The following is a 21,724-nucleotide window of genomic DNA, read 5'->3' as shown; positions in this document are numbered from 1 at the left end:
CTTACACAATCTTCCTCAAGCAATAAAAATGTAGTCCCCCCACTAATTTTTTTTCTACCTCAAATGCTGTCTGCAGTCACATCAATCCATTATAAATGTCCTAGCTATGCACATCTTACTTATTGTTCATTATAAGCTGCACCAGTCATTATTTGCAGGGTCATTACATCCTCCAGAATAAAACTAAAAATCCTGACATTTAGTCCTAACAGCATAGTACCACCAATATATTTCATCCCCAGTCTTTATCATAAAGCAAATCAATGGAAATCGATATGTGAATGTGTTACATACAAGTGTTTGAGAACACAAGCTATAGACATCTACAGAATGGTTTAAAAAAAAAAAAAAAAGTTTTAATCAAACTTGTTTTACGATTACCTAATAAACATATTTAGTGTAGTACAAATTAGTACAAGCACTCAAAATCAATATATCCTGGATTAAGCACAATAAAAAAAGTTTACCTGGCACCAGCTCCATAACAATGTAAATAGGCTGCCTTTGTGTGCACACTCCAATAAGCTTAACAATGTTGGCATGGTCATACTGCTTCAGTATTCTGTGCAGGGTATAAAACAGGACAATTCAGGGAATAAAACAGTAAACATCACACTGCAGTTAGAAATCTTAAGGAAAAACATATATACTTTCAACTAATTAACAATGTATGTGCAAATGTTATTTAATGTTGCTGGTTTAAACATACCTCGCTTCAGATAAAAATTTGATTTTAAGTTCCTGAGGAAGATCTTCTTTGCATGTTTTCACAGCAACCTGTGTTTTATCTTTTAATGTCCCCTTAAACACTTCACCAAAATTGCCCTAGATGTAATAAAAGAAACAAATACAAAATGTAAAATCAATTTCAGATTTAGAACTGATAAGATATATATATCGTTGTGCATATTTGGAGAAGGTAGAAGCACCTATCCTTTCCACTCAGATACAACTCAGCTCCCATTCTGTCTTGCTTCAGTTCATGAGTAAATGCATACAGAAAGAGAAGTGCTCCACCAAGGATGAACAACAGCTCAGTAGCTTGTTCTATGGTGAGTTACAAATTGTGCTTTTCACTAAGGAGAACTTTCCTGAAGTATATCAGTCTGATCCCACCTAGTAAGGTTGATCCAGAGCTGAAATACCAGGCAATCCTCTATTGAACAAGGAACATGACAACCCCAGAAGATTGTTTCAGCCTTCATTGGGCCTCGTCAGTGAGATGCTGCCACATCCCTATAAGCACACTGGGCAAAGAGTCCACATCTGATTCCCCCATCAGCTCATAAGTAGCCAATATGATAAAGAAAAGAGAAAGTTTCATATACTATTATACTGTTATAACTTGTTCAGAACTTGTGAGACTGCAGCAAATTTCTTCCTTGGCGATGCAGATCTCAAGGGAAAGTGTTAACAACAGTTCATATATGGGATCCAAAACTTTAATATGGACTCTGGAAAAGAGGTATCACAATAATGTAGATAGTTTGCAAAAGGAGGGGAGTGGCACTAAATGGAATATATTCAGATGGAGCCCAAGTGCAAATCGTCAAATAAAGTTATCCCAAAGGTTAAAAATCGACACAAAATAAAAACTCAGATACATTTTTCAACATGTTTCAGCTATACAACTCACCTTTCATTAAAAATGAAAGAGCCTTTTAATAATGTTTTTATTAAATTGGTAATTGCTTTTAAGAAAGGCCAAAACGAGTTGAGCATTTTATCTGAGCTTTTATATTGTATCTGGTTTTAATCTCAGGAAAAAAAGTCAGCACTTGGACTCCCTGTAAGTGTATTCCATTTAGTGCCACACTATCTACACTATTGTGGCTCCTCACTACCAGAGTCCATATTGGAGGCTTGGATCCCATATAGAAAATGGTGTTAACACCTTCTCCTGAGATCTGCACCACCAAAGAAGAAAGTTTTACTGTGTTCACCCTGGCCCTGGGAGCTAAATCTCTACATAAGGGGAGTCATTTTGTGGTCTATATTGTACACGTTAAACAGTTTTTTTTCTGTTATATTATATTTTTGTTTCTAAAGCAACTAATTTACCTACACAAAGGCAGAAGTTAACCTTTGCAACTCCCAAGTAGGACATGGCCAGTGATTGGTGGCTGTGTGCAGCAAGCACTACTGACTGGCTCAATGGCTATTTCCTGCTCTGGAGCTGCAATACTTCCAAACAGAACTTCACCGTTGTTTTTTAACTCATAGGTAAGCCAATAGGTAAGGAATAAGAGCATGTCATTTTTATTTTAGCATATTGCTTTAAATTGTGCCATCAATTATATTGAGCTATGTTGGATGACCACTGTATTTCAGTTCAGAAAAGAAAACGGTTTAGTGATAAGAAAAATGTGGTAAATTAAGAATCCAAACATGTTTAAGAAAAGAGTGTCAAAACTTTACAAAGGTCGAACTTTGGGTAACTGCATAAAACAAATACGTGTGAAATATCTGTGACATATGTGAAATATGTGTGACAAGACAGGATGCCACGACACTTCATATAAAGAGCATATCCATCAAATAGGGGTTTAGATCTTTTTTTTTGCCACCACCCAACAACAAAGAGCATGGTATAAATATGGTTTATCTATCAGTACTGGCAAAAATTATGTCTGAACATTTTTTTTTCCAATAAATGAAACAAGTGGAAACTTGTTCAATAGCAATTTAAAAAAAAAAAAAAAATTACAAAAAAAGTAGGACCAGCACATGAAGATGTCAGCACTCAGGGATAAATGCACGTCACCAACAGGACCACTGCTCACAGGTCCAATACAATCACAAAGAATCAGTTAGGAAGATGACAGCAAACATCTAATATTTATTAGATTAGACAGATAATGGCCAACGTTTCGGGATATTATCCCTTATAATCCCTTATTCATGCCAAATATTTCAAGGCATGTAAAAAACAAAAAAAAATCAAATAAAAGAAGAACCAGTAATCATACCCTACCAGTAGAAGCAGGAGGTGAAAACAAGGTCCTTTCAGGATAGACTGAAGACAGAAGTATTTTTCATTAAAGTAACTAGAGGGATTAATGTTACATTTGGATAAACAGTTGTGTAGTAGTCATTGCTCCAAGGTGCATAAGATCTATGCCCGAAAGGGCAAAACCAAAAAACTGCGACAATGCTTAATTAATCATTATTATTAGGCCTATAAAACAGAACCACCTTCTCATTCTAAGAATAGAAAAAATATTCTAAGCATTGCCCACCAACACGAGAAATAAAAGAATCCTCAAAAACAGCTTAAAACAGTCAAGTGCTCTGATGCACTCACGTATCTAAGGGTCAGTTGTAGGGTCTGACCATCCATCAAAACATCAAAAGAAATTTTATTTAATCTAGATAAAGAAATACAAACATATTGCAACGCCACTGAAACATTCATTTACATACAAAAATAAAGACAATATGGTTTTATGTTCAACTACTTACTTTCCCCAGTAGTTCTCCAAGTGTCACATCTTCATGATTGAGAATCCATTTTTTATCCTGCAGGAATAAAAAAACTATTTTTAAGACCCATAAAATAATACAGAAAAGATATCTCAAAGAAGATGGAAAAAAAATATAGTCCAACCACTTTATCAAAAGAATGTTAAGTGTCTGTAAAAATGATTTCTGAAATCTACTGCACAACAGGATATTAAAATCTACATTACAGCAAATTCATATAACAGAGCTAAGCCTACAGCGTGATAGTGTATTTATAAGCAAAGCACAGCATGTACGGTTTCATAAAGCTCAGGATATGATGTCTTCTGCTTTTGATTTCTAAAATGGTTTATGTGATAAAACAGATAAAGAATCTGTATTCTAAAAATAAAAAAAGTCTATGCTTCTTATCACACTTTGGCTGAATCAACTTGAACAATTCTACTATCAATTTTGGCACAAAAAGTAAATAAAAAATAAACAATTTTTAGAATATAGATGGTATGTTCAGAAGAACAGTAACAAAGTAGGAGAAAACAAAAAAACGAGTAGGCAATGAAAACAAAATTGCAGCAATAATTTGCATTTCTCAATAACAAAACCTGCTATATAAGGATATGAAGAGCTACAGATGCAATACAATACAACTCACCCTCTTCAGGGTAGAAAGTCGAGAATACCAGGTTTAAAAAAAAAGAAATGCATTTCATAGTGGAGAAAATAATTAAATAACAGCAAGAGATAATGGACAGGAGAACAAAAAAGAATGTTACACTCAGTGTTATTATTAATTATATTTACACAGTGTTAACTAGACAGAACAAACCAGGAAATCTCTAAAACCATTCATAAATAATATTCCCCTTTACAGTACATTCCAACCAAATATTTAACTTTCAGTGCATTTTTTCAAGGGAAATGGTAGTCAAAAGTTTAAATGCACATAGGTTTCAATTGTTGTCATCCCCAACATGCTACAAGCCGCTGCCAAGTCTTGGAGCAGGGGTCAGTAATTTAATGTGGTGGTAGGGAACATATGTACATATACACCCATGTAGATTAAAAGTCGATCACTGAAAAAAGACAGTTTCCACTAGCAGCATATTTCTTTTCTAATACAAGTTTACTGCAAACCTTTATTTCTTCAAAAATGAAATGCAACAATTCCATTTTGATTACCATGTGCTAACAAGATCATCAACCACATTTTTTTTCATTTAGGCCATTTTATGGTATTTTTTGCATTTTATTAGCCACACATGTTTATGGCAAATTGGCAATATAGATTTAACATATAATAATATTAAATAATGCTATATTTATATCAGGGCATGATAATTTGTTTAAGATATTGGAGTCAGACAAATATTTAGGACCCAAGGAGAAAATATATAAAATAGTTTTTTAACCAGTCAACACTCCAGAAGACACAGTGCAAACCAATGTATTAATTCACTACTGCATGACACTCACACAGTATTCATTGAATCACTTGATTACCAAAAATATAAGCAATTTCTATATCTTTGCCCAAATCTTTAGGTAATACTTACCAGTGAATAACCCTTCTCCAAGGGGTGTGGACAGAACTGCCCACTCCCCTAACTTTTTTTTAAAGTAAACCTCAAGTATCAACCTTTTCTCTTCCCAGAGATGTCCAGCCAAAAAAGTTGGACTAGGAAAAAGAGGTAGGGAGCCTGGTAAGTTTAACCCAGGGTAATGGACCAAGGTATAAAAATTGTTTAATATTTTTGGTGTATTTAGAATGACTGACACCATTTTGTGTAACCACCATTTTAAGATGTGTTTATTATATTTCATTATAATGTAGTTTATTATGCTGTGAAGAAATATGCAGATGTTAGGAATACTTGTATATCAAGAATGGCCTTGTAAATGTCCTTGGCAAAGCGCCCGGATACACCACTATCTTAAATAGTTAGTTTCTTAGAATGAGTCTTTTTATATTTTACTGTGCTTCATTGTTCTAACTAAAGCTGTTAAAATGTTGTGATTTATGATACGTTATTGTTTAACCCTATATGCTGCAACCATTTTCTATAAAAGTATGGTGCGCTTTTTAATAAATAGAACAGTGATTAGACTTTTACCTACTGCGTGTTTGATTTCTGTTCCCGAGATATCTCATCAGGTAACCCATTCAGTTCCAGCTGAAGGTGTAGAATACTGCTAAGTGCTAACTGACCCCCCCCCCCCTTCTTAAGATAATGCCTAACAATTCTGGTGTCAGAGCGTGGGACTCGCACTGGGTAAGTAGATAAGTGTTTTTTTTTCTCTGCTTTTCCCTTTGTGAATCTGAACCCAAAGTTTGGATGGCGTTAGTGATACATAAAGGGTTAAAGTCCTTTTATAAGGAACATGTTCGAGTCCTGCGGTGGAAGCGTGGGGAGGTTTAAGTGTACATTTGCGGAAGTTTGAGTCTTAGTGCAAAGGTAAGCGTACATTTGAGTAGGTTTGAGTCCTAGCGCACTGTATCCCTCACTAGCTACTTTAAATAATGCACAGAGAAGAGGAGAATGTTATTGCATCTTTAATGTCTATGAAGGGGTTAACAGTTTAATTTCAAGGCAGAGAGCTGTGCACTCCGAAAAGGGAGGGATTCCAAGCTGTCAGTAATCACAGCCCTGTAAATTCAGCTATGAAATTTGCTCCCTCATTCAGAAATGTTTTGGGCACAGAAGGGGGGCCACCGAGTGCACATACTAGATCACTTATACAGAAAGAAAAAAAACTCTGTTTGTAACTATAAGTGAGCAAACCACGATTAGAGCCCCTGACTCAAAGCTTTTGATGGATTTGGCACTTAAATGACCTGACCCTGTGAAGCACATATGTCTAATTGCTTATTTCATTGCTAATCATGTTGTGTTGTGAATGTGTTTTCTGTTCAAAGGGCTTAGTTTTAAGTGTTGTAGCTGCTTGTTGCATACTGTGCTCATGGAAAAAGTTCCTGGATCCCTGTACATAATGCTGTAATGTGACATGACAGGATGTATTTTACAAAAATAGCTTGGTATGTGAAAACTCTTTCTTTTTGTTCTACGTGTTGCAGTAACAAAATGGAGATTCTAAGTATTTTATGTGTAATAAGTGTTTGTCTGTCTGATGTTTCACTGTGTCCTGTGTTACGTGTAAAAGGTTTACTCCACACTAAATATCTGAGGATTTATTATCCTGTCTAAATAATAATTTGTTTATGTCTCAATCTGTTAGGAAATGGCCATTCCTTGCAAATTCTGACACTTTCAGATACATTTTAAATTTGGTGGAGTATTTATAATGTTTTTGGTATGTTTGAAATGTATGTTTTCCTGAAAGAGAGAGAACGTTAATAAAATATGTTTTCAAAGTCTTAAGAAAAAGTTTATAGAAAAATAACGAGGCGCTACTCGATAGCCATAGGATGTTAATTCTATATGAATAGTTGGAAATCTCAACTTTAAACTTAAAATTAAAATTCTAAACTTTACATCAAATATCAATCATTTGCAAACCAATTTAAGATATTAAATAGAATAGTTAACTCAGATTAATGTAATAAAATTTTATTTAGAAAAAAATTAATTAATAGATTTAGATATTAAAATTTAAAATAATGATGAACTTTATCGTAATATATCAACAAAAATTATATTAACAAAATATGACTCTCTATATGCGAGCTTTAGAATTGATATTGGATTAGCAATATTGCACACTCATACTAAAAAGGAGAACCATAATAAAAAGTTATCACTATATGATGAAAGGGATTATTGTATGATGATAGGGATTAGTGCTATATGTATCTATCTAGACTCTCTATAGGCAAGCTTCACAATTGATATCGGATTAGCAATGATGCACACTCATATTAAAAGAGAAAACCGCTATACAAGGCCAACAGTTATATGATGATAGGAAATATTTAAAACCTTAAAAATACTTATACATATCATTTACAAAGATCCTATTATTGTAAAAAGTCCTGGAGCACGCTCCCTTTAAAAACAAATTATTTTAGGCCACTTCGAAGATTTGAGTTGTTACAGTCACTTAGGAGAGTTAAGTTGTAACAGTCCCTTAGAAGAGTTGAAATTGATACAGTCTTACAGTCACATCTTATGATGTGGATACAATCGATTCTATATTTTATTATTACTTTACCCTGAAAGACTTGCAGGGGAGATCGTTACTTTTATCCTGTAACTGAAACTTTCCTTGTGTCCACGGCTCCTGTCTTCTAGATTCAAGACTCTGTGTTCCGGTTTGGCGAAACCCGGCAGGTGTAACGGTTACGGATTTCAAAACAGGTGACGTCAGAAGTAAGAAAAAGTTTGCTGTATGCTGAGTGGTGGGAGTGAATTTATGGTATGCAAGTTGATATAAGCTTGTATGTGTATAGCTGTAAAAGACTGACATTGGTGCATTTTTTCTTTCTGAATGGTAATTATTCAGGCTAGAGTCTTAGCTAAGAAATCTGACGCTGTAATGACTTGTTTGTTATTGCTGTAACTTGATTTTAAAGTCATATGTATGTACTTGATTGTGTGTGTTATTAATACCATTTTTAGTTTTAAGTGATATTTGTTTCATACAAATAAAGACTGAAGAGAGATTTAATGTGTTTCCACCTGTTGAGGCATATAAATATATTGTTTTTGCAAGCGAACTAATTAAGGAATTTGTAAGTGCGATGAGGTGTGTGACTTTTGGTCACATCCTGGTAAACAAAAGTTTTTTCTGGCAAGTGTTAACAGGTTGATGTACTGTAAGTATGTTATGTGCGTAATGTAAGATTCATGCAAGGAGTTAAAAAAGGAGAAAAGAAAAGACTATACGCTGTATGTTATTAAATGTATCTAAAGTATTTGTGTCTGTTTCTGTTGCAAGTAGAGTAATTCAGTAGAGTTTTAATATAAATTGGTAACATATTACTGTGTAATATTTTTTATGCTGTGATGGATCTTATTTAAATATGCAGGTTATGATACAGTAAAGAAGTAGAATTTTAATGGTAAATAATAAAAGTTTCCTAATCATGGCTAGGTTATATATGTAATATACATGTTATAAATGGTCAGTCCTTAAAGGGACAGTACACTGTAAAATTGTTTTTATGTTTATGTGTTTCCAATGATTTGTTATTCCAGCTGTGTAGTATAAAAAGTAGGATAAATTGTATTTTCAGGCATATTTGTTTTTATGAAGTAGTTGCTTTTGTGCTTTTAAATCACAGCCTATTACAATGGGTTAAGTTTCAAGTAATAGCATATCTCATTGTCCTTATCTGATATTTGTCTGTAAAACCGGAGCTCAGTGCTTAGACAGAGCAATGGAAAAAGTCATTGTATTACTTTACTATCCTGTGTCCTACGGAGAGTGTGATTTCTTCTTCTGACCGTGTTAGGTTATTCAATAGATGAGACTCCAGTATAAAACATTTTTACTATAAGTGGGTATACCACAGGCTAAATCAGTTACTTCAAAAGCCAAAATAGGGGTAAATGAGCTATTTGTAAACAATTAAATGTACTCCATCAGGTGAGATGGATCATTGGGAATAATTTAAAGGGGAGAGAATTTTTGGGTAAACTGTCCTTTTAATCTATTAGTGTAAATTATTATTATTATTCTTTTTAGAAATCTCATTTTGTTGTATGCAAGTGTTATATTTAGTCAAGAGAGCTGCAAAATGTTGAATATCAAATTATATACAAAAATTAAATCAAATAATTGTGTATTTAGAGGTGGAGCTCTAAGAGGACAAAGACCGTTCTTAAAGTGATCAGAGGCCACTCAGAGATACTCGTGCTATTCCCATGTTATGCTTCACTGTGGTGAGTGTACAGAGCAGAACTGTCGATGCTATTTGGGGATGCTAGCTATGCAGGTTGAGAAATAAAGATGCAGCGTTGTTTGGGGCTAGATAGGGGGCTGGTTGGGTCTTTGTGCAGATAGACCAGTAGTTTGGGGATGCTGGGAGGTAGACGGAGAGTATTGGAAAGACTGTACCTATGTGCAGTGACTAATTGTGCCCTATTGGCCTAAACCTTTTTAAATTTTGTCTATATATTATAGCAGTAAATGTGAATACATTTCTCTACAGTATTCTCACATAGATTCATGTTATAACAAAGTATTAGGCTTATATTGTTGTTAATAGATTCAGTAATTTTCTGTGCCTTTTATATAGTCATTCAATTTTCATAGTATGTTATTCTGGTAGAATAAAAAAGTGGAATGTTAGAATGTATTTAGCATGACTGACGCCATTTTGTGTAACCACCATTTTAAGATGTGTTTACTATATTTCATTATAATGTAGTTTATTATTCTGTGAAGAAATATGCTGATGTTAGGAATACTTGTATATCAAGAATGGCCTTGTAAATGTCCTTTGGCGAAGCGCCCGGATACACCACTTTCTTAAATAGTTTCTTAGGATGAGTCTTTGTCTTATATTTTACTGTGCTTCATTGTTCTAACTAAAGCTGTGTAAAAAGGTGTGATTTATATGTCATTGTTTAACCCTATATGCTGTAACCATTTTCTATAAAAGTATGGTGCGCTTTTTAATAAACAGAACAGTGATTAGACTTTTACCTGCTGCGTGTCTGATTTCTGTTCCCGACATATCTCGTCAGGTAACCCATTAAGTTCCAAGTGAAGGTGTAGAATACTGCTAAGTACTAACTGACACCCCCCTGCCATAAGATAATGCCTCACAGGTGTTAAGGCCAAAAAGAGCAGAATCATAATACAAATTGCTTTCTTCCCTCCAAATTCTTACAGTAGATGAAGAAAGGACAAAAGTATATTCCCAGGGATAAGAAATTTTGGATAGCGACTAAAATATAATGGAACCTTATAAAGCCTAAAGGCCAGAAAAACAATTTATGGCAACATAAAAAAAAAATATTCCTACTAGCTGCCATTTCATCTGGAAATATCTGTCTTAAAATTTGTGAACCCTGAACATCAAAAAACAGCTCAAGAGGTAACAATGTTGTGCCTACAGTAAGATGACAATACTTCTGCTGCTAGTATCTGAATTCTTGGATGTAAACTCTAGTTCTGTTAACCATGAAATTCCTTAGCTGTTCTCACTGAGAAAAAAATTCAGTGGTAGAAGAATAGCTCTAATTTTCAAAATACTAAAAATAGGAGCAATTATCTAATTCCTAATTACCCCGGACAAAAAAAAAATCTTACACACATTAGCTATGTTTACTAACCAAAGTCTGTTTACAGTAGGATCCAAACTGGCTCTAAACCTATGCACAGACTTGAACTCTATAATCACTAAAGAATACCCCTTTTTCAGTTCAACTAAAAACTGGTATGTAATTGAAAAAGGCACAAATGTCTTTTGATAAGAACAAAAGATTGATACTGAAAAGCACACATTCTCCATCTTTCTCCAAAGTTTCTTATGAACTGATATATAGCAATTACAGAGGATACTTGGGGAGTGGCAATATACCAAATAAATAAGAAACGCTTGTTGTCCTGGTACGAAAGACACCTGAACAGGTATACAGAATTATTTGTATTAACTGGAAGACCCAAAAAATAAAAGCACCTCACCTTAGGATTTAGTATTGAAACACATTCAGAGAGAGTGAGACAGACCTGTCTGTCAGATAAGTGGAATATTATGGCAGGTGAGAAAGCCCTGTACCTTTAACTACTAAAGGACTACAGGATAAAGGATTCACCTCTACAGTCATACAAGCACCAGACTATTAACCAGTCTAACATTCAACAAAAGATTGCTGACTGTGCCAACTAAAAAGTGTGCTCTGATAAGAGAGAGACTAGTATGTGAAATAACCCCTTGATGAGGATTGCAATACCAAAAACAGTTGTAAAATATATAAAAATTAATAATAATATAGGTGATATATGACAGTATATAATCTGGTGCTTAAAAAACAAAAGTCTGTAAATGCCAATGCACATAGAAATACACGTTTCATGAAAGGTGAATCAATTAGTCCCATAAAAATATATTCAGTTTGGTCAAATCCTAGTGGGCTATAGTCCCAGGGCGGCTCCAAACTTCTTCAATTAGGTCAGGTAAACAATAATATCTACAGTGATAAAAAGGAAAGAAGGTGCCGCAATGGTGCACTATCACTGACGATCAGGTGATATAAAACAGGACAGTGATGGTATCCTTAAAAATAGAGCGGCACTAATGGAAGTGTATGATTGCCTTCTGAAACTTAAGAGCCATTCAACAAACTCCCTCAGTCTGGTCACGTCACTCCCAGGAAGAGTATCCACCTTACTGTAATTGTTTTACGTTGCAGCTGTGAAATATTCCTTATTTTTGCTGTGAAAATATTCCTTTTATTATATACATTTTCAAAAGGCAAAAATAAGTCAGTGTAATCGGCAAAATTAGACTTAGCAAAAAGGCTCTTCTTACCAAGTCTGTGGTACCTAAAGATTCAACATAGAGGTAAAACAAATAGGACACAGCTGTTATTAACCCCTTAAGTGCTAATGACGGCTCAGAGCCGTCATTAGCACTCAACTACTTTTTTTCCAATCTGGGGGCCCCCACCAGCTCCTACACCGGCGATCGGGCCTGCATAGTGACAGGCATCGCCGGGGCTTCCCGTTAAGTGCGGTGACGTCACGCGCAATGACGTGATGACGTCACCGCGCAACTTTATTTAAAATTGTCCATACAAAGTATAGGGAAAGGGGGCATGCTGCTTAGAAACCTGTATCTCAGGGATCTAAGCAGCTACAGACCCCCAAGACCTACCATTGGAAAGGTAATCGCCTAACCTTTCCAATGGTATAAGTCTTGGGGATCTAGGGGGAAAAATAAAGTTTTAAAAAAAGTTTTTTTAAATAGTAAAAAAGAGAAAAATATAGAATTCAGCTTAGCACTCAAAGGGTTAAAAAAGGTTTTGTTTTCTGAAGATCCACAAGAAAAAGGCATTCTAACATTGTTAGCTTCAGAAAAATACACAGTAGATGCAACAGATTAGCTAAAACACAGCCAGGAGAGAAATAAACATGGCTCTGACTCCCCGCTAAAAGCCGAGATCTTATTTTTTTTGTTATTTTATTTATTTTTGCAAATTAACAGTCTGCCTATAACAACACAAATCAAATTGTGAATTTCTGAATTTCAAATGCTAAAAAGCTTCAGCCTCAAAAAACAAAAAGAAAATATGTTTAGGGTGCGTTTCTGCGTTTTGCTTTGTTCCCATGAAATTCTTTGTTGAAGAGATCCCTAGGTAGGTGTTTGGAGAACTACATGGCAGGAAATAGTGCTGCCATCTAGCACTCTTGGAAATGAATAACATTCCTGCAAAGCTGTTGTCATATGGTGCTCCAGAAATTTGCCGGCTCCTAAGCTTACGTCCCTGGTTTTCAACCAAAGATACCAAGAGCACAAAGAAAAATTAATAATAGAAGTAAATTAGAAAGTTGATTAAAATGCTATGCTCTATTTGAATAATGAAAGAAAATGTTGGGGTTTCGTATGCCTTTAAAACAGGTTATTTACAAGCAGTAAGGGTGTAAAATGAGACCAGTGTCTAAACATTGCAGCACCTGAACAGAGTCTAAAAAATTCACAGAATCCGAGGTTAAAATAAATAAATCTCAGACTTTAGAAGCTTTAGAAAAAAGAACAAGTTTTCCACCATAAATTAGCTGAAAAGGGATATGAAACCCAAAAAACATAATTTATGCTTACCTGATAAATTTATTTCTCTTGTGGTGTATCCAGTCCACGGATCATCCATTACTTGTGGGATATTCTCCTTCCCAACAGGAAGTTGCAAGAGGATCACCCACAGCAGAGCTGCTATATAGCTCCTCCCCTAACTGCCATATCCAGTCATTCGACCGAAACTAGCCGAGAAAGGAGAAACCATAGGGTGCAGTGGTGACTGTAGTTTAAAATTTAGACCTGCCTTAAAAGGACAGGGCGGGCCGTGGACTGGATACACCACAAGAGAAATAAATTTATCAGGTAAGCATAAATTATGTTTTCTCTTGTTAGGTGTATCCAGTCCAGGGATCATCCATTACTTGTGGGATACCAATACCAAAGCTAAAGTACACGGATGAAGGGAGGGACAAGGCAGGTACTTAAACGGAAGGGACCACTGCCTGTAGAACCTTTCTCCCAAAAATAGCCTCCGAAGAAGCAAAAGTATCGAATTTGTAAAATTTTGAAAAGGTATGAAGCGAAGACCAAGTCGCCGCTTTGCAAATCTGTTCAACAGAAGCCTCATTTTTAAAGGTCCAGGTGGAAGCCACAGCTCTAGTAGAATGAGCTGTAATTCTTTCAGGGGGCTGCTGTCCAGCAGTCTCATAGGCTAAGCGTATTACGCTCCGAAGCCAAAAAGAAAGAGAGGTTGCCGAAGCCTTTTGACCTCTCCTCTGTCCAGAGTAAACAACAAACAGGGAAGATGTTTGACGAAAATCTTTAGTCGCTTGTAAGTAAAACTTTAAAGCACGGACTACGTCCAAATGATGTAAAAGACGTTCCTTCTTTGAAGAAGGATTAGGACACAATGATGGAACAACAATCTCTTGATTGATATTCTTGTTGGAAACTATCTTAGGTAAAAACCCAGGTTTTGTACGCAGAACTACTTTATCTGTATGGAAAATCAGATAAGCAGAATCACATTGTAAAGCTGATAACTCAGAGACTCTACGAGCCGAGGAAATAGCCATCAAAAACAGAACTTTCCAAGATAAAAGTTTGATATCAATGGAATGAAGGGGTTCAAACGGAACTCCTTGAAGAACCTTAAGAACCAAGTTTAAGCTCCATGGAGGAGCAACAGGTTTAAACACAGGCTTAATTCTAACCAAAGCCTGACAAAATGCCTGGACGTCTGGAACCTCTGCCAGACGCTTGTGCAAAAGGATAGACAGAGCAGAAATCTGTCCCTTTAAAGAACTAGCTGATAATCCTTTATCCAAACCCTCTTGGAGAAAGGACAATATCCTAGGAATCCTAACCTTACTCCATGAGTAATTCTTGGATTCACACCAATGAAGATATTTGCGCCATATCTTATGGTAGATTTTCCTGGTTACAGGCTTTCGTGCCTGTATTAAGGTATCAATGACTGACTCGGAGAAGCCACGCCTTGATAAAATCAAGCGTTCAATCTCCAGGCAGTCAGTCTCAGAGAAATTAGATTTGGATGATTGAAAGGACCTTGTAGTAGAAGGTCTTGTCTCAGAGGCAGAGGCCAAGGTGGAAAGGATGACATGTCCACTAGGACTGCTTACCAGGTCCTGCGTGGCCACGCAGGTGCGATCAAGATCACCGATGCTCTCTCCTGTTTGATTTTGGCAATCAGTCGAGGGAGCAGAGGAAACGGTGGAAACACATAAGCCAGGTTGAAGAACCACGGTGCTGCTAGAACATCTATCAGCGTCGCTTCTGGGTCCCTGGACCTGGATCCGTAACAAGGAAGCTTGGCGTTCTGGCGAGACGCCATGAGATCCAATTCTGGTGTGCCTCAACGATGAACCAATTGAGCAAACACCTCCGGATGGAGTTCCCACTCCCCCGGATGAAAAGTCTGACGACTTAGAAAATCCGCCTCCCAGTTCTCTACACCTGGGATATGGATTGCTGAAAGATGGCAAGAGTGAGTCTCTGCCCAGCGAATTATCTTGGAGACTTCTAACATCGCTAGGGAGCTCCTGGTCCCCCCTTGATGGTTGATGTAAGCCACAGTCGTGATGTTGTCCGACTGAAATATGATGAACCTCAGGGTTGCTAACTGAGGCCAAGCTAGAAGAGCATTGAATACTGCTCTTAACTCCAGAATATTTATTGGGAGGAGTTTCTCCTCCTGAATCCACGATCCCTGAGCCTTCAGGGAATTCCAGACTGCACCCCAACCTAGAAGGCTGGCATCTGTTGTTACAATTGTCCAATCTGGCCTGCGAAAGGTCATACCTTTGGACAGATGGACCCGAGATAGCCACCAGAGAAGAGAATCTCTGGTCTCTTGATCCAGATTTAGCAGAGGGGACAAATCTGTGTAATCCCCATTCTACTGACTGAGCATGCATAATTGCAGCGGTCTGAGATGTAGGCGTGCAAATGGCACTATGTCCATCGCCGCTACCATTAAGCCGATCACTTCCATGCACTGAGCCACCGAAGGGCGCGGAATGTAGTGAAGAACACGGCAGGAATTTAGAAGCTTTGATAACCTGGACTCCGTCAGGTAAATTTTCATTTCTACAGAATCTATCAGAGTTCCTAGGAAGGAAACCCTTGTGAGGGGTGATAGAGAACTCTTTCCCTCGTTCACTTTCCACCCATGCGACCTCAGAAATGCCAACACTATGTCCGTATGAGATTTGGAAGTTTGAAGCCTGTATCAGGATGTTGTCTAGATAAGGGGCCACTGCTATGCCCCATGGTCTTAGGACCGCCAGAAGAGACCCCAGAACCTTTGTAAAAATTCTTGGGGCTGTAGCTAACCCGAAGGGAAGAGCCACAAACTGGTAATGCCTGTCTAGAAAGGCAAACCTTAGGAACCGATGATAATCTTTGTGAATCGGTATGTGAAGGTAAGCATCCTTCAAATCCACTGTGGTCATGTACTGACCCTCCTGGATCATAGGTAGGATTGTCCGAATAGTTTCCATTTTGAACGATGGTACTCTGAGGAATTTGTTTAAGATCTTTAGATCCAAAATTGGTCTGAAGGTTCCCTCTTTTTTGGGAACCACAAACAGATTTGAATAAAATCCCTGTCCTTGTTCCATCTGTGGAACTGGATGGATCACTCCCATTATTAGGAGGTCTTGCACACAGCGTAAGAATGCCTCTTTCTTTATCTGGTTTACAGATAATCTCGAAAGGTGAAATCTCCCTTGTGGGGGGGAAGCTTTGAAGTCCAGAAGATATCCCTGAGATATGATCTCCAACGCCCAGGGATCCTGAACATCTCTTGCCCACGCCTGGGCGAAGAGAGAAAGTCTGCCCCCTACTAGATCCGTTGCCGGATAGGGGGCCGTTCCTTCATGCTGTCTTAGAGGCAGCAGCAGGCTTTCTGGCCTGCTTGCATTTGCTCCAGGCCTGGTTAGATTTCCAGGCCGGCTTGGATTGCGCAAAAGTTCCCTCTTGTTTTGTAGCAGAGGAAGTTGATGCTGCAACTGCCTTGAAGTTTCAAAAGGCACGAAAATTATACTGTTTGGCCCTTGATTTGGCCCTGTCCTGAGGAAGGGTATGACCCTTACCTCCAGTAATGTCAGCAATAATTTCCTTCAAACCAGGCAAGAATAGGGTCTGCCCCTTGAAGGGAATGTTAAGTAATTTAGAAGTCACGTCAGCTGACCAAGATTTAAGCCATAGCGCCCTACGCGCCTGGATGGCGAATCCAGAATTCTTAGCCGTTAGTTTAGTCAAATGAACAATGGCATCAGAAACAAAAGAATTAGCTAGCTTAAGTGTTCTAAGCTTGTCAAGTATTTCAGTCAATGGAGTAGCTGTCTGAAAGGCCTCTTCCAGAAACTCAAACCAGAACGCTGCAGCAGCAGTGACAGGAGCAATGCATGCAAGGGGCTGCAGGATAAAACCTTGTTGAATAAACATTTTCTTAAGGTAACCTTCTAATTTTTTTATCCATTGGATCTGAAAAAGCACAACTGTCCTCGACAGGGATAGTGGTACGCTTTGCTAAAGTAGAAACTGCTCCCTCCACCTTAGGGACCGTCTGCCATAAGTCCCGTGTGGTGGCGTCTATTGGAAACATTTTTCTAAAAATAGGTGGGGGGGGGGAAAACGGCACACTGGGTCTGTCCCACTCCTTAGTAATAATTTCTGTAAACCTTTTAGGTATTGGAAAAACGTCAGTACACACCGGCACCGCGTAGTATTTATCCAGTCTACACAATTTCTCTGGCACTGCAATTGTGTCACAGTCATTCAGAGCAGCTAAAACCTCTCCAAGCAACACCCGGAGGTTCTCAAGCTTAAATTTAAAAGTAGACATATCTGAATCAGGTTTCCCCGAGTCAGAGACGTCACCCACAGACTGAAGCTCTTCCTCAGCTTCTGCATATTGTGACGCAGTATCAGACATGGGCCTTAAAACATCTGCACGCTCTGTATTACGTCTAACCGCAGAGCTATCGCGCTTTCCTCTGAATTCAGGCAGTCTGGCTAATACCGCTGACAGTAATCGCTATGGGCGTCTTTGATGTACTTGGCACCATTTTAGCGTGAGTCCTTGAGCGGGAGTCAAAGGGTCCGACACGTGGGGAGAGTTAGTCGGCATAACTTCCCCCTCGTCAGAATCCTCTGGTGAGAATTCTTTTAAAGATAACAGCTGATCTTTATTGTTTAAAGTGAAATCAATACATTTAGTACACATTCTCCTATGGGGTTCCACCATGGCTTTTAAACATAATGAACAAGGAGTTTCCTCTATGTCAGACATGTTTATACAGACTAGCAATGAGACTAGCAAGCTTGGAAAACACTTTAAATCAAGTTAACAAGCAATATAAAAAAATGTTACTGTGCCTTTAAGAAAAACAAATTTTGCCAAAATTTGAAATAACAGTGAAAAAAGGCAGTTAAACTAACGAAATTTTTACAGTGTATGTAACAAGTTAGCAGAGCATTGCACCCACTTGCAAATGGATGATTAACCCCTTAATACAAAAAACAGTTTAACAAAACGAAAAATATGTTTTTTAAACAGTCATAACTGCCACAGCTCCTACTTTTGAAGCCTTTTGAGCCCTTCAGAGATGTCCTATAGCATGCAGGGGACTGATGAGGGAAGCTGAATGTCACAGTTTGTAATTTTAACTGCACCAACTGTAACTTTTATACTATAACAGTGGAAAGCCTCAGGAAACTGTTTCTAGGCAAAAATAAAGCCAGCCATGTGGAAAAAACTAGGCCCCAATAAGTTTTATCACCAAAGCATATATAAAAACGATTAAACATGCCAGCAAACGTTTTATATTGCACATTAATCAGAGTATATACCTCTGATAGCAAGCCTGATACTAGTCGCTATTAAATCACTGTATTTAGGCTTTAACTTACATTAATCCGGTATCAGCAGCATTTTCTAGCAAATTCCATCCCTAGAAAAACGTAACTGCACATACCTTATTGCAGGATACCCTGCACGCCATTCTCCCTCTGAAGTTACCTCACTCCTCAGACATATGTGAGAACGGCAGTGGATCTTAGTTACTTCTGCTAAGATCATAGAAAAACGCAGGCAGATTCTTCTTCTAAATGCTGCCTGAGATAAAATAGTACAACTCCGGTACCAGTTAAAAACAATAAACTTTTGATTGAAGAAAAAACTAACTATATTTTACCACTTTCCTCTTACTACCTCCAGCTATGTTGAGAGCTTGCAAGAGAATGACTGGATATGGCAGTTAGGGGAGGAGCTATATAGCAGCTCTGCTGTGGGTGATCCTCTTGCAACTTCCTGTTGGGAAGGAGAATATCCCACAAGTAATGGATGATCCGTGGACTGGATACACCTAACAAGAGAAATGTATTTTGTGATTTAGACAGAGCATGTCATTTTTAAAAAGTTTCCAATTTACTAATCAAATTTGCTTCTGTTCCCATGATATTCTGTGTTAAAGAGATACCTAGGTAGGGATATGGAGCACTACATGGCAGGAAATAATGCTAAAGAAATAAAATATATTCAGAGGGCGCTATAAAAAGCTTAAGATACCTTAAGTGTAGAATCTAAGAAGAAACTTATGAAGATATATCACACCGTCCTCCTATTTCATCTCAGTCTCCTTAGTACTGGGCGAAATGTAGACTGTATGTTAGACAGTTTTCTCAAATGAGAATCAAATTTAACAACATTTTGTGAGATCGTATCACAATTTTGTTAGACGATATCGTCGGGACCTTTTTCTGGAACTGCGGCTTATCCTGCGCTTCTGTTAGCGTCTTTCCTCGACTGCCAGTATTAGCTCACGTGGCTTCCTTGATTACGTCACGATTACGGAGCTATACGTGTCAGCTTTTATACCTTTTATGTGAGTGCAGTAATTGCCTTGTAGAAACAAGTGTATCCGTTTTTCTTTATGCCAAAGTTACTTGCACTTAGTACTAGATGCACGCAAGGAACAGAAATAAAAACAATAACTCGGGTTATCAAAAGTTCATAGAAATAATTTAGCGATATTATAGTGGAAATCCTCAAAGGGTCCATTTAACACTTCACCATTAACAGTGTTGCTGCCTTTGACCATCAACACGTTTCAACCTATAGTGGGGCTTTATCAAGATAGGTTTCAGGCAGAAAACATAATTTATGTGAGAACTAACATGATAAATTAATTTATTTCATAGTGGCAAGAGTCCATGAGCTAGTGACGTATGGGATATACATTCCTACCAGGAGGGGGCAAAGTTTCCCAAACCTCAAAATGCCTATAAATACACCTTCCACCTCACTTATACCTTAGCTTAATGTGTAGCCAAGAAGTGAGGTGTAAAAGGAGTAAAAAGCATACAAAACGAGGAACTGGAAAAAATAATGTGCTTTATACAAAAAAAATCATAACCACAAAAAATAGGGTGGGTCTCATGGACTCTTGCCACTATGAAAGAAATTAAATAATCAGGTAAGTTATTACATAAATTATGTTTTCTTTCATGTAAGTGGCAAGAGTCCATGAGCTAGTGATGTATGGAATATAATACCCAAAATGTGGAAGTCCACGAGTCAATAGAGAGGGAGGGATACAATAAAAACAGCTATTTCCGCTGAGAAATTAAATCCCAAAAAATAATTAAGTTTTCTTAAAAATGTAAAAAAAACAACAACCTCAAATCAAAGGCATTAGATTCAAACTAAGACAGCTGCCTGCAGAACCTTTCTACCAAAGGCTGCTTCCAAAGAAGCAAACAAATCAAAATGGTAAAATTTAGCAAAAGTATGCAAAGAAGACCAAGTTGCTGCTTTGCAAATTTGATCAACTGAAGCTTCATTCTTGAGAGCCCAAAAAGTGGCAACTGATCTAGTAGAATGAGCTGTAATTCTCTGAGGCAGAGACTGCCCCACATCCAAATAAGCTTTGTAAATCAAAAGTCTCAACCAAGAAGCCAGAGAAATAGCAGAGGCTTCCTGACCTTTCCTGGAGCCAGAAAAAATAACAAATAGACTAGAAGTCTTTCTGAAATCTTTAGTAGCCTCAACATAATATTTCAAAGATCTTACCACATCCAAAGAATGTAAAGACCTTTCAAGAGTATTCTTAGGATTAGGACACAAAAAAGGGACAACAATTTCCCTATTGATGTTGTTAGAATTCACAACTTTAGGCACACATTTAAATTAAGTCCGCAAAACAACTTTATCTTGATGGAAGATCAGTTAAGGAGACTCACAAGAGAGAGCAGACAATTCAGAAACTCTTCTAGCAGAAGAGATAGCCAAAAGAAATAACACTTTCCAAGAAAGTAATTTAATGTCAAGAGAATGCATAGGCTCAAAAGGAGGAGCCTGTAAAATCTTCAAAACCAAATAGAGAGTCCAAGGAGTAGAAATAGATTTAATAACAGGTTTAATATGAATCAAAGCCTGAACAAAAAAGTGAATATCAGGAAGTTGAGCAATCTAGTATTTGCAGACAAACCCTTATCCAAATCATCCTGAAGAAACTGTAAAATCCTAGGAATTCTAAAAAAATGCCAAGAATAATCATGAGAACACCATGAAATATAGGTTTTCCAAACCCGATACAAAATTTTCATAGAAACAGACTTACGAGCCTGTATCATAGTGCTAATAACTGAGTCAGAGAAACCTCTATGACTAAGCACTAAGCGTTAAATTTCCATGCCTTCAAATTTAGAGATTTGAGATCCTGATGGAAAAACAACCGCTGAGACAGAAGGTCTGGCCTTAAAAGAAGTGGCCAAGGCTGGCAACTGGACATCCTGACAAGGTCCGCATACAAAAACCTGAGAGGCCAAGCTGGTGCTATCAGAAACACATAAGATCGTTTCATTATGATCTTAGAGATGACACTTGGCAGAAGAAACAGAGGCGGAAATATGTAAGCAGGTCAGTAAAACCAAGGAACTGCTAGAGCATCCACCATCTCCGCCTGAGGATCCTTGGACCTGGAATGGTATCTTGGAAGCTTCTTGTTCAAATGCAAGGGCATCAGATCTATTTCTGGAGAACCCCACATCTGTACCAATTGAAAAAACATCTGGATGGAGACACCACTC

The 21,724-nt window shown here is 37.4% G+C and overlaps 1 protein-coding gene across 2 annotated transcripts in view; it reads right to left on the bottom strand.

Annotated features, from left to right (window-relative positions):
- FER (FER tyrosine kinase) overlaps window positions 1-21,724 on the bottom strand; it is a 728,481-nt gene that overhangs the window by 226,932 nt on the left and 479,825 nt on the right. For both annotated transcript variants that reach the window (XM_053701530.1, XM_053701531.1), the window contains exons 14-16: window positions 3,463-3,519; window positions 710-825; window positions 468-562 (exon numbers count right to left, since the gene is read on the bottom strand). In XM_053701530.1, the coding sequence (XP_053557505.1) occupies window positions 468-562; window positions 710-825; window positions 3,463-3,519 (268 nt within the window). The remainder of the gene's footprint in view (window positions 1-467; window positions 563-709; window positions 826-3,462; window positions 3,520-21,724) is intronic.

Source organism: Bombina bombina, chromosome 2, assembly GCF_027579735.1.
Source record: "Bombina bombina isolate aBomBom1 chromosome 2, aBomBom1.pri, whole genome shotgun sequence".
NCBI lineage: Eukaryota > Metazoa > Chordata > Amphibia > Anura > Bombinatoridae > Bombina > Bombina bombina.
The sequence above is the reverse complement of the archived record's forward strand: the minus strand, read 5'-3'. Positions and strand labels throughout refer to the sequence as shown.